This window comes from Trichomonas vaginalis, chromosome IV, assembly GCF_026262505.1.
Source record: "Trichomonas vaginalis G3 chromosome IV, whole genome shotgun sequence".
Classification (NCBI taxonomy): Eukaryota; Parabasalia; order Trichomonadida; family Trichomonadidae; genus Trichomonas; species Trichomonas vaginalis.
Window position 1 is genome coordinate 21,667,432 of NC_067206.1, and position 11,797 is coordinate 21,679,228.

Genomic DNA, 11,797 nt, shown 5'->3' on the forward strand with positions numbered 1-11,797 from the left:
CAGACACTTCTCCATGGCAAAGATGAGACAAGTTTTAAATATTTACAATAGCCGTAAACAAAAAGGTTTGGGAAACCACTCCCCCGAAGAAATGAAAAACAACCCTGACTTAGAGAAAGACTATATATTTAATAATTTAGTCAAAAGAGACAAACAAGAAAGAATGCCAGGCTTCAAACTTAAGAAAGGTGACAAAGTAAAAATAGAAATACCTAAACGCGACCCATATGAAAATACTATTGACTATGACAACAATGGGAACTCGACAGGTACTCACATTCGTGTTCGTAAAAATAGAAGAAAGTATACAAGAGAATATTATGAAGTTTTAGGCAAACATGGCAAAATGTACAGACTGCAAGCAGAAGATAAAACTACTATTGTCAGACCTCGTTTCAAACTTGTTAAGGTTCAAGGTGGTATACTTTCAAAGACAGTTCCTAACAAATATAAGACAACTCCTGACGAATATGCTAAAGAAGTTGAAAATGACGACTAAGCATTTCTATACCATGCGTAAACTGTCATGTAAGGTGGCATGTAGTCTTTACTTTGTCCCGTTGTTTGTGTATATCCTGAAACGCGATGTATATGGTTTCCTCCTCCCTCAGTGTTACTCCAGTAACAATCTATAGCAAACTTAACGTTGTTTTTAACATCATATCCTTTACCTTTTGTCATTGATGACCAATCCCAATATCTATGACTATGCCAACCTGCGTTAGTTGTACTTAAATCTATGTAGTGACTGTGCGCAGGTAAATTTGCACCTGAAATCGTTTTACTTCCACCTGTTTCCTTTGAAGAGTTTGCACAATACAAAAACCTGTCGACTATTTGAGTCCAAGTTCCGAGACCAAGTACTACTTCTGGTCTGGTAGAGTTCATTGACGTGTAAATAGAACCTATAGGATATAGTGTTTGAAGTATTTCTGTCTTTAACGTTTGAAGCTCTGTTTTGTCAGCTTTTTTATCTAACTCATCGTTAACATATGTTTTGTCAGCTTTTTTATCTAACTCATCGTTAACATATGTTTTGTCTGCTTTTTTATCATATAAATCTTGAGCAGTGAATTTAACATTGTTTTCATCCTCCATGACATAGACATTTCTACATCTAATGTATTTCATCGTCGTTATGTCATCCTCCGATGTTAAACCTTGTGGAAAGTTAGGAGGTTTCCAATTTAATACATCCCCACCAGTTCCATCAGGTTCTTCAACCGTTCCTGCAATATTTTCTATACCAACAGTTGCGAAGAAATCATGTGTATGTCCAACGTCACTTTTCCTGTTTAAGGTTTCTTGTAAGTTTGTAATATTTGCAATGGTATGTGTATGTCCAACGTCACTTTTCCTGTTTAAGGTTTCTTGTAAGTTTGTAATATTTGCAATGGTATGTGTATGTCCAACGTCACTTTTCCTGTTTAAGGTTTCTTGTAAGTTTGTAATATTTGCAATGGTATGTGTATGAGTCTTTTTAGAATATTCTTTGTCAGCTCTTGTCACTTCACTTGACATTTTATTGTCAACATATGTTTTGTCTGCTAGTTCAGGATGAGTATGTTCTTTCGTTGCATATGTTGCATCTGCTCTGTCATGTTCTTCTTGAACTTTTTCAATGACATACTCTTTGTCAGCTTTGTTGTCAATATCTGCTTTCAAAAGAAGTTCATCTATAGGTTTCTCGTTTAAAGTTCCTTTTGTTGGATTTACACAGACAGTATGGTTCTTACTGTCTTGAAACAGAAACTCGTCTGTCATTGGGTTTATCGTCAGTTTTAAGTTTCCTTCTTTCAATGACTCAGATATCTTAGAATAGTTTGAAAAGTTTGTTGTGTTCTTATTTAGAGCTTGCAAAATGAGTTGTCGGTTGTGTTGTATTTCTCTCATAGACGCTGTTTCTTTCGACATTTTTATTCTAGATAAAATATGCTTTCAATAGAAAAGAAAATTCAAGAGTTGCTACAACTAAACCATTAGATGAACTTTTTACGAATGTCGGTCAAAAGTTTGAGACAGATACCGTAAAGCATGAAGGCTATCGTTTTGACTACCCCTTAAGATGGTTAAGAGACCCATCCGTCACAAAAGCTGTTGGCTTTCGTAGAATGAAGTTCATTTCAGAAGCCATACATGGTTTCCCATTTACGGTCGCTTTTGAAATTCGATACTATAACAAAGAGAAACGTACGTATGAGAAATTTGAACAGGGAAAACTTTTACAAGTGAATTTGCTTGTAAACTTAGAAACAACTCTTCAAGCTTTTCAAGAAAAAATAAACGATATCTATCTCGAATATGCAAACCAGTTTAACATTGACGAAGGAGAGTACCATCTCGATATTATATATGACAGGAAAAATGCAACTGTTAAAATCAATAGAATAGAAGACCTTGGAGAAGACGTTTATATTTCTACAAAATATAACAACTTGGCATGGTATAGATTTTTGAGGATGTTAAATCAGCCTGCAGAATATCCAGTACACCCGAACTTTTATGAAGTCGAAAACCCTAATGGAACATATGAAAATGTTTTCGACTCAGATGCTATTATCGTTCATGCTTCATTTTCTGGCGCACAAAACTCTTTTTTATGCTTGGCAAATGACTTTTACGAAAAACCTACAAAGCTATATGAACCACCGAGTGGAAGTATTTCAGACTTTCAAGTATGGTTTACTACAGATGGAAGAAAGAGAATAATTCCATTATACCATGCGTTTTACTTAGAACTTAGCTTCATATACAACTACTATCGAACGGTAAAAATATAATTTTAATACGGTTGAGGTGTTGGATTTGGTTGCCAACTAGACTGTGGTGCAGGTTCAGGCTGTTGTATAACAGGAGCTTGTTCTTCTGGTTCAGGGTCTTTAGGTATAATACCAACAAACTGACCTACTCTTTTACCAATATTTTTGACACCGTTCCAAATTCCTCTTCCGACAGATTTTATTCCATTCCATATACCTCTTCCAACTCTTCTGAAGAAGTTTCCAATACTACTGAAGAAACCCATTTTACTATATGTAAAAATCTAATGTCCGCCTAGTCTCTTACGTTTCCTGTTGAGTTCCATAGCATTTTTTAACTGGAGCTCATACATTCTATTTCTCCTCTGGTAGAAAACATACTCTGGGTCAACTCCTGTGTTCGCGTCATCTGCATAGAGTTGTTTATATCCCACTTCAGGGTTTGTATAAAACTCTTTCCATCTCACATTTGCATACCATGGTGGCAAACCTAACGCAGCGTCATTTGACATGGCAGTTTGCATTTGTACATCTGTTGGCACTTGACCATAGTTTGCCATTGCAGTTTGTATTCTAACTTCATTTGGAATATTCTCTGGGTTTGGTTGTCCAGGTTGCTGTGCATTCGCTAAGTTCTGTGCGTCCATTTAATATTAGATAAAAATATCTCTTACGAGTACATATGCTGAACATTTGCTGGCAGTGGTTCATCTTCATATTCTCTATATCTTTCTGCCACGTCAAATAAGTAAATGACACAATGGAAAAAACCTAAAACAAGTAGTCCTATTTCAAACCACATTTACTTACCAATAAAATTTCTTTGTTGTGACACTTTTTCCGGTTTATAGGACCTCTCTCATATTCTATCTTGTCATATCTAAAATCATACTCATGTATGTCCTCTAACCATCTCATGACACTTTCCAAACCACTTTTATCGGATGTAAAGTAAAAGCATGGATGGTTATGTAAAACGTCTAAAGTTTCTAAAGAGTCTCTCAAAGTCCAGTCTACTTGGTATTGAAAATCGTATGTGTTATAGAACGGCGGGTCTACTATAAAGAAAACATTTTCCTTGTTTTTATATTTTTCATACAACTCTGTCCAACGACATCTCACAAACTCTATACCCTCAGTATATTTTTCTATGTCCTCTTTGAAAACCTTTGTATAGTTAAGATATAAAACGTTTGACATAAGTGTTTCAATGTCATGAACTCTTATAGAACCACTATACAATAGTCTAGAAGATATACTATCCCAGTCTATATACTCTGCTTTTTTCAAAACCTCTCTGACAGTATTTTTCTTATCTAATGGTATACGTTCCATCTTACCTATAGGTATCTTTTCTTTTAACTCTTTCAATATTTTGTTTGTGTCTGGTATATGTTTGAGACGGTTCGTATAGTTGTCGAAGTCATTGCATATAATCTTTGAGTCAGGAAATATTGTATGGCACAAATGAGATATATAGAAACTTCCACCGAACAAATCTACAAATGTTAGACCATTCGGTAGTTTCTTAAGTTCTCTCAATAGAATATCTTTACATCTACTCTTATTTCCAAAGAAGGGTAACGGTGGTTTTGTAAAATTCATTTTATATATATAATAAAAATGTTTTTTCCTGAAAAGTGACAGAAAAGTGACAAAACATGAAAACTACTCGGTTAAGGTCTTGTCGGTTTTGTAAAATAACCATCCTATCTCATTCTATAAGGAAGAAAAGGCTTCTCAAAGTATACTTCTTTGAACGCCCGTAACTTTTCTGTAGCGACGATAGACCCTTACTTGTCCGGACATAGTTCTACTATTTTGAGTTCTCTACAAACAAGTCAACAGCAACGACTTTCAAAAAATTTTAGGGGCTAGAAGGCACGAAGTGCCTGGAAGCCCCCACACACCAAAAAAAACCTCATTTTATATAAACTGCATGTTATACTAAACATCTTCAGGGGGCTAGAGGGGCGCAGCCCTGGAAGCCCCAATACTTTTTTTTTTTTTTTTTTTTTTTTTCTTTACCCAAAATTGAATTTTCTACCGAGTTTTCAATTTGACAGTTTTCAATGGTTCTATCGGTATCCCAAATATTATTATTTTATTAAGCCCTTGTTCCATAAAATATGATTTTTTAAAAATGCCGTCATGAAATTCAATTGTACCTAATCGTTCTATTGTAAAGCGATTTTTCAAATTTCGAATGAGCGCTGACAAATCTGAGCCTCTATCCGGATATCTTGATAAAAAGGGAAAAATCGGAATCTATACAAAGAAATGGGCCACACTTCAAGGCTCTGAATTTCGTTTATTCAGAGATGATACACTTAATGCCAAAGAACTAACATTAAACGTCCAAGAAACCACAAAAATTCAAATGGAATCTATTGATTCATGCAAATTTTCAATCGAAACAGAAGGCAGCACTGAACCATTATATTTCAGAGCTCCATCCACGGAATCGTTGCTCCAATGGATCCACGCGTTAAGATCTTGCACATACACACACCAGTCTCTCACAATTGAGTCGTTTAAAGTCCTCTCCGTCTTAGGCCGTGGAAATTACGGAAAAGTTATGTTGGCCGAGAAGATAGACTCAGGAGAACTTTTCGCCATCAAATCTGTTCACAAGAAACGCCTTGCGCTTGCAGGAAAAGTCCATACAATGCTTTCTGAAAGAAATACTTTAATTAATGCTTCAAATCCGTTCATTGTCAAACTTTTCTATGCATTTCAGAATGCAACCAAATTCTACTTAGTTTTGGAGTACGTTCCCGGCGGAGAAATGTTTAACTATATGTCGACGAATGGAGCTGTTCCTCTTGAAGATGCAAGGATATACGCAGCCGAAATAGTCACAGCTCTTCACTTCCTCCATCAAAATGACATAATTTATCGAGATTTGAAGCCGGAAAACATATTACTCGCTCAAGACGGCCATATTAAGCTTACCGACTTCGGATTTGCAAAGGACTTATCACAGTCCGAAGTAACAAAGACTTTCTGCGGAACAAACGAATATTTGGCTCCAGAAGTTATATCTCGCGTTAATTACGGGCCAGCTGTTGACTGGTGGACACTTGGCATATTACTTTACGAGATGCTCTTCCAAACAACGCCATTCTTCCATCAAAATACCTCGAGAATGTTTACAAGGATATTAATGGATCCTGTTGTCTTTCCAAAGGGCGCAGATCCAGATGTTTGCAGTTTAATTACAGGTCTCCTTCAAAAGAGAGACAGAAAACGTTACGCATACGAAGATATCATCAAACATCCTTTCTTCAACGGAATTGATTGGGATAAAGTACTCACAAAGTCATATGTTCCTTCTTACAAACCTCCGATTAAGAGCAAGAAAGATGTTTCCAATTTCGACCAAGAATTTACTGCAGAACCAGCAATGGACTCTGTTGGATCGGTTGCACCGACACCAATACAGAGAATTGCTGATTTCTCTTACGTAGCTTCTCTTGCTTGCCCACCTCAAATTAATTAATTGACAATGGTTTTATTTGACTATTTTGTGTAAAAATAAATATGTAACAATTTTCGATAACTTTAAAATCATTTTTTTTTATTATGATTTGCAAATAAATAAAAAACATTCTTATATGGTTTACCAAATTGTGAGGATGCTATTTTTCATAATATTTTTGCATTAATAGTTTTGTTAATAACCCGAAGTCCTCATTTTAATTTTTTACACAAATATTGGATAACACAAATAATCGCAAGTATTTTGGTAAGATTATAGATTATGTAGACCTTTTAATGTTTACTAAAGAAATAATGATAATGGGAAGCCTATTAACTTCTGAAATACTTTTATTGATAATTGCAAATTCTGCTTGGCAATTACCAGTTGAAAGATGAATCAATTTGTTAGTAAATAGTCCTTTTGGATGATTAGTATCTACATTTCTATAAAATGTTGATGAAGTCGAATTGTCAATGTAACAACTATCAACTGTTAATTGATCATAAGAGTTATATATCAAATATTTACCTTCAGGAACAGTGTTGTTAATAAAAGAACAACTTTTTACAGTAAGAGAATTATAATAATGGTAAATAATTCCAAATGCTGATGTTGTTTTGGTATTATTTATAATATTACATGAATCAATCAACGAGTTATACCAAATATTTAGAATCACATTACTTGTTGCTAAATTATTAACAATAGTTGTATAGTTATATTTTGTTGTGTAATTAACATTAGGACTTTTTAAAAAACCAGCAGGTCCCAAAGATGCTTTGCATGATGAGAAATTTGTTGATGAAACTATGATGTTATCACGTTCTGCTTCAATAGATAAACCAAATCTTTCTTTTCCTACATCAAAAAGGGAACTTTCAATAAAAAAGTTTAAGTTATCTTTGTCAACTTTTGTATATGAAAAATGTGCTCCATATTGACTTTGGCATTTTGTACAACAGAATTTTCGTTGAACAATCGAACTATCACTGCCAATTTGGTAGTTAATGCAACTTCCACTTTCTTCTGAAGTGCAGTTGCTAAAAGAACAACGGTTATGTAGGAACAATGAGTTTTTAACTGGATCAAAGTAGATAACTCGGTTATTATCATCAAAAAAATTGCACTCATCTAAGTAATATTGACCTTTACCTGCTGAAAGATTGCAGTTTTGGCATGATTTGATTTCTTGGCCTGTAAATTGACTTTTGAAGTAACTATTCCAAATATTGTCATCCTCTAAAGATAGAATTATGGTGAACATTTTATTAATTTGTCAAAAAATGCCATCCTATCGTTTTTTTAGAATTTGAAAAAAAATGCACTCATCTAAGTAATATTGACCATTTAAGGATACTGGATTGCAGTTTTGGCATGATTTGATTTCTTGGCCTGTAAATGGAATGTTATAGTATTTGCTCCATGGGTCATCATCTTCAGATGACTTCCCAGCAAATTCATGCAAATTGACAAAAAAAACGGTTTCTAATTCCTTAGACTACTTCCTTCCATATAATAAGAGATTGCATATTCATTTTTTGGAGTTTGCAATGAGTATATTCGAGAGTTCTTTCAAATTTTACATTATTTTAAATCAAGATGTTTATTGTATAAATTTAAAATTATACAAAAGGTTTATTTATAATATTTAAGCATGTACATCTAACTTATATATAATAATATATGGTTGTATATTCAAAGCTTCTTGTTCAGCGATTGATGACACAGATTCATCATCGAAATAAACAAAACCAGTTTTATCATGATAAACACTTGTATAATGTCCACTTTCCATTGTTCCATAGTGAGTAACGAATCCAAACAAGCTATATTTCTCATCAATTCCATATTTATCAAGAGAAATTTCAAGAGGTAGTTCCACTTTTATGTTATTTTTGATGAAACCATTATTTCTAAATCTAAACCTTGCCAAATGAAGAATTAAGAACTGTGGAGTTGTCGCAATATGTGGAATAATAGCACATCTTGTTGTATTTCCACATGTATCACATTTCCAGTCATCACCTGATGATGATTCACTGAAATATGAATCCAAAACTTCTCCTAATGTTGTTGATGCTCCATAAGGAACACAAAGAGAAATAGCTGTCGTGCGTTGATATATATGAGTCACAGAATTGCATGTTTCACAGCGCATCTCACTATCTAATATAAAACTGACACTTTTGTCAGTAGTCGTCGTGTCACTTTTCTTTACATTTTCGATATCATTTCCAGACAAATCTTTTGCGTTTCCGCCCATTTCATCGCGTAATGAATCAAAGAATAGAGTGAAGAACTCGTATGCATCTTGCTGCTCCGTCACAGATAAGAAAGGAAGCCTTGCAAGAAGGGCAGAAACGAATTGGCCAGGTTTAATCGCGTGACCAGAATTTTTAAGATCTGTTGACAAATATTTAAAGGCTTGAGCGAGAGGAGCCTTTGAACCATTGACCTCGTCTGGGAGAAGAGGTAGTCTGCTTAGTAATTGCAACGAGGAATTCATCCAACATGAGTTTCCGAGGTTATGTAGGCCTCTAGCCATTAATCCGGATTTAAGTGGTGCTGCAGAGACGACTGGCTTCGTTTCTGGCTGTTCAATGTTAAGTAATTCGGCTAGTAATGTTCCTTTTTCGATTGGTATGTATCTGTTGCATTTTGTACAATAAATTGTTTGATCATTAATTGATAATGCAAGAACATGCTTGTCTTCCATATGCTCTGCAAAGTGCTTTTCATCTAATGCTTGACCACAAACTAAGCAAAGTGATAGATTAGTCGGGTTATACCAATTAACTAATGGATGTATACTTTTGAGATTTTTAATTTCATTTTTAGATAGTGGGTTCTTCGAGGATAATGCTTTCATGCAAGTTTTATTGTTGAAAAAGTTTCTAACTCTTTCTTCATTAATAAATTTAAATTCTTTGCAGGAACTAATGTATCCAGAGTTTTTATTTCCTTTCTGCTGTTCTTTCTGATCTTTCTTTCCTTTCTGCTTTCCTTGATTTTGTTTGTCATGCCCCTTTTGTTTACCTTTTCCTTTGCCCATTCTTGAAAATGTGAATTTTTCCAACCATTTTGGAAATTAGATATTGGAAAAGATTTAACTCAAAATTTTCTTCAATTAAAATCATGGGTTATTCAGATTTTAATTTTCTAAATTTTTAGGCAACATGAGCTCATATTGTTTTGTATAAAGTAAAAAATCAATAGATAACTTTAATATGAAATCAAAACAGTACTATTTTATTACATAAAGGAAAATTTATACTAACAGCAGGCTTTTTCTTGTTGTGGAGCAGCTTGATTTGTGCTTTCAAGAGTAGAAGACTTAGGAGGTTGCGGCATCGATACTAATTGCTGCTCTTGATAGAATTTCAAACCGATTTTTGCTGCATGCAAAAATGCTTCATCGACATTGTAGCCTGTAAGTGCAGACATATAAAAGCAATCTGCTCCTATAGAGTTTTTATATTCTATTAGATCATTTTCTTGTGGATATGTTTCCACTTCATCTTTTCTATCGTATTTATTAGCCAAAATTACAATAGGAATACCTATTGGTCCTTGGGATCGAAGTTCCTTTACCCAAAACTTAACCATTTCGAAAGTACTACTTGAAGTAAGATCAAATACTATTAATGCCACATGAGCATATCGATAATAAATGGGACAAATGCTACGAAACTTCTCTTGACCAGCAGTATCCCATACGCAAAAATCGAAATTGACATTATCTATAGTTAAATCTGTTTTTAAGCAAACAGCTGAAATTGTTGCTGCAGAATTAGGATCCCATTTCTTTAAATGATACCTATTATGAAGCGAAGTCTTTCCCACTCTTGAATCGCCAAGCATGACAGCTTTGACCTGTAATTTTGACGTCGCTAAGTAATCCATTATCCAAAAAATTGACAATTTTTTGAGAAAGGTTGAACAAACATAGCGAAATCGAGTTGTTATTCAAACTAGGATATAAATATTGGATTTTTATATGTCACGTTTCAATAGCTTTTGAATTGGATTTTTTTCGATACCGGAAAATGATGCAATCTCAAATAATCAATGCGTTTATTTTAACAATTGATCTGATTCAGATCACATGATCATCTTCATCATATTACATCATCATTTTAAGGAGTGGCCCCACATGATCGTAAAAATTAGTTCTTTATGATGCAAAAACTCAAGAGAAATGCGTCTTTATTTCCACAGTTCATATACGAACATCAAGTACTAGCGTTAAAACCCATTAGGTCGGTGATTATCAATTGCGAACTTAAATCTAGAATAGTTTTAACTAACAGGATAGTGAGCGTTTTTGCGTTATTGAATACCATTGCCAATCGAAGACTATTTGTATTCGGCTAAAGATTTGACTAAGAACAACTTGCTCACCCTACTTGGAACAACATATTAAACTTTAGGCGAAGCACTAATATATTTTAATGTATTATCCCTGAGATTTATCAACAGCTTTGAAATTGAATAAAGATATGAAGAATTAATACGTATTGTGCCAAATATGACATACCATATTGATTTTAACATAATAGCATACTATCAGTGAATTCTATATGCTCGAATCTAATAGAGAATAATGAATCATATGTGATATTTAACTAGAAAACGGAAAAATCATAATTATACATGTTTGAGATGATAAATATTTTCTAATGGAATGAGTTTCAAAAAAGACAAAATAGAATTTACAAAATCAAAATTATCGTCATAAATTAATGGAGGAAGAAATTTTATTACAGTATATAGTATTTTGTAGTGTTTTAGTGGTAATAATAGCACTGTTAGTTTACTCAGTTATTAAATCTCGAATGAGACCTTCACCAGATAAATTCATTAAAAATCATCTTCAATTATTCAATGAAAAGAACGATATTTCAGCCGAAGTTAAAGAAGACAAGAAGGATGATATTATACAAGAAGATAAACATGAATTGGCCGATGATAATCCTAAATCTAGAAGACAACAAGGATTTTTCCAGCCAAGTTTCCTTCCACCATCATTACTTCCATACGGATACAGACAAAGAACAGATCTCGGCTCTTCCAATTCAGAACTTCTTACTATATCTGATGTACCAGAAACTCAGAGTAATAAACAGCCAGCTAATGAAAAGAAGGCTACCTATCATAAATACGATTCAATTAGAGATGAAGCTCGTAAATTGTTTATAGAAAGTACAGAAAAAGAAAGAAAAGAGAAAGAACAAAAAGAAGCAGAGAAACGTAAGAAGGAAGAAGAGGAGAAGGAAGCTGCAGTGAAAAGGAAGAAAGAGAAGGAAGCTGAAAATGAAAAACAAACAGCACCTAAGGCTGGATTAAGTTTATCAATGACAAAGTCTCCATCAAAAGATAAAGCTGCAGAAGCAGGTAAAACTCCATCTAACGGCACGACTCTATCAATGAAGCCATCTCTTAGTACTACCCTCAAATAACCATATAATTTGGATATAATAAAAGTTATATTAGAGTGTTTTAATAATTTGTTCAACTGATTTTTTACTAATGACCAAATTTGATATAAATTTTT

At 33.7% G+C, this 11,797-nt stretch overlaps 6 protein-coding genes and 1 pseudogene across 7 annotated transcripts, besides 1 other annotated feature; 3 read left to right on the forward strand and 4 right to left on the reverse strand.

Annotated features, from left to right (window-relative positions):
* Window positions 1-930: part of a mobile genetic element that runs on past the window's edge.
* A 1,002-nt stretch (window positions 931-1,932) lies between these two features.
* TVAGG3_0142600 lies at window positions 1,933-2,780 on the forward strand (annotated as a pseudogene). Its single transcript has one exon. A coding segment is annotated over exon 1 (848 nt).
* Window positions 2,781-2,782: 2 nt separating this feature from the next.
* Window positions 2,783-3,025, reverse strand: TVAGG3_0142610 (serine threonine-protein phosphatase family; the record flags this gene model as incomplete). The annotated part of the gene is made up of 1 exon (XM_051224338.1): window positions 2,783-3,025. One exon carries the CDS (start codon window positions 3,023-3,025, stop codon window positions 2,783-2,785), a length of 243 nt encoding a protein of 80 aa, XP_051109324.1.
* An 18-nt stretch (window positions 3,026-3,043) lies between these two features.
* Window positions 3,044-3,406, reverse strand: TVAGG3_0142620 (uncharacterized protein; the record flags this gene model as incomplete). The annotated part of the gene is made up of 1 exon (XM_051224339.1): window positions 3,044-3,406. The coding sequence occupies one exon, from the start codon at window positions 3,404-3,406 to the stop codon at window positions 3,044-3,046; it is 363 nt and encodes a 120-aa protein (XP_051109325.1).
* Window positions 3,407-4,965: 1,559 nt separating this feature from the next.
* On the forward strand, window positions 4,966-7,514 carry TVAGG3_0142630 (protein serine/threonine kinase protein; the record flags this gene model as incomplete). Its single annotated transcript, XM_001301128.2, has 1 exon — window positions 4,966-6,261. One exon carries the CDS (start codon window positions 4,966-4,968, stop codon window positions 6,259-6,261), a length of 1,296 nt encoding a protein of 431 aa, XP_001301129.1.
* A 357-nt stretch (window positions 7,515-7,871) lies between these two features.
* On the reverse strand, window positions 7,872-9,303 carry TVAGG3_0142640 (ubiquitinyl hydrolase protein; the record flags this gene model as incomplete). The annotated part of the gene is made up of 1 exon (XM_001301129.2): window positions 7,892-9,295. One exon carries the CDS (start codon window positions 9,293-9,295, stop codon window positions 7,892-7,894), a length of 1,404 nt encoding a protein of 467 aa, XP_001301130.2.
* A 125-nt stretch (window positions 9,304-9,428) lies between these two features.
* On the reverse strand, window positions 9,429-10,172 carry TVAGG3_0142650 (GTPase protein; the record flags this gene model as incomplete). Its single annotated transcript, XM_001301130.2, has 1 exon — window positions 9,517-10,146. The coding sequence occupies one exon, from the start codon at window positions 10,144-10,146 to the stop codon at window positions 9,517-9,519; it is 630 nt and encodes a 209-aa protein (XP_001301131.1).
* Window positions 10,173-10,957: 785 nt separating this feature from the next.
* Window positions 10,958-11,770, forward strand: TVAGG3_0142660 (uncharacterized protein; the record flags this gene model as incomplete). The annotated part of the gene is made up of 1 exon (XM_001301131.2): window positions 11,079-11,702. One exon carries the CDS (start codon window positions 11,079-11,081, stop codon window positions 11,700-11,702), a length of 624 nt encoding a protein of 207 aa, XP_001301132.2.
* Window positions 11,771-11,797: the final 27 nt, after the last annotated feature.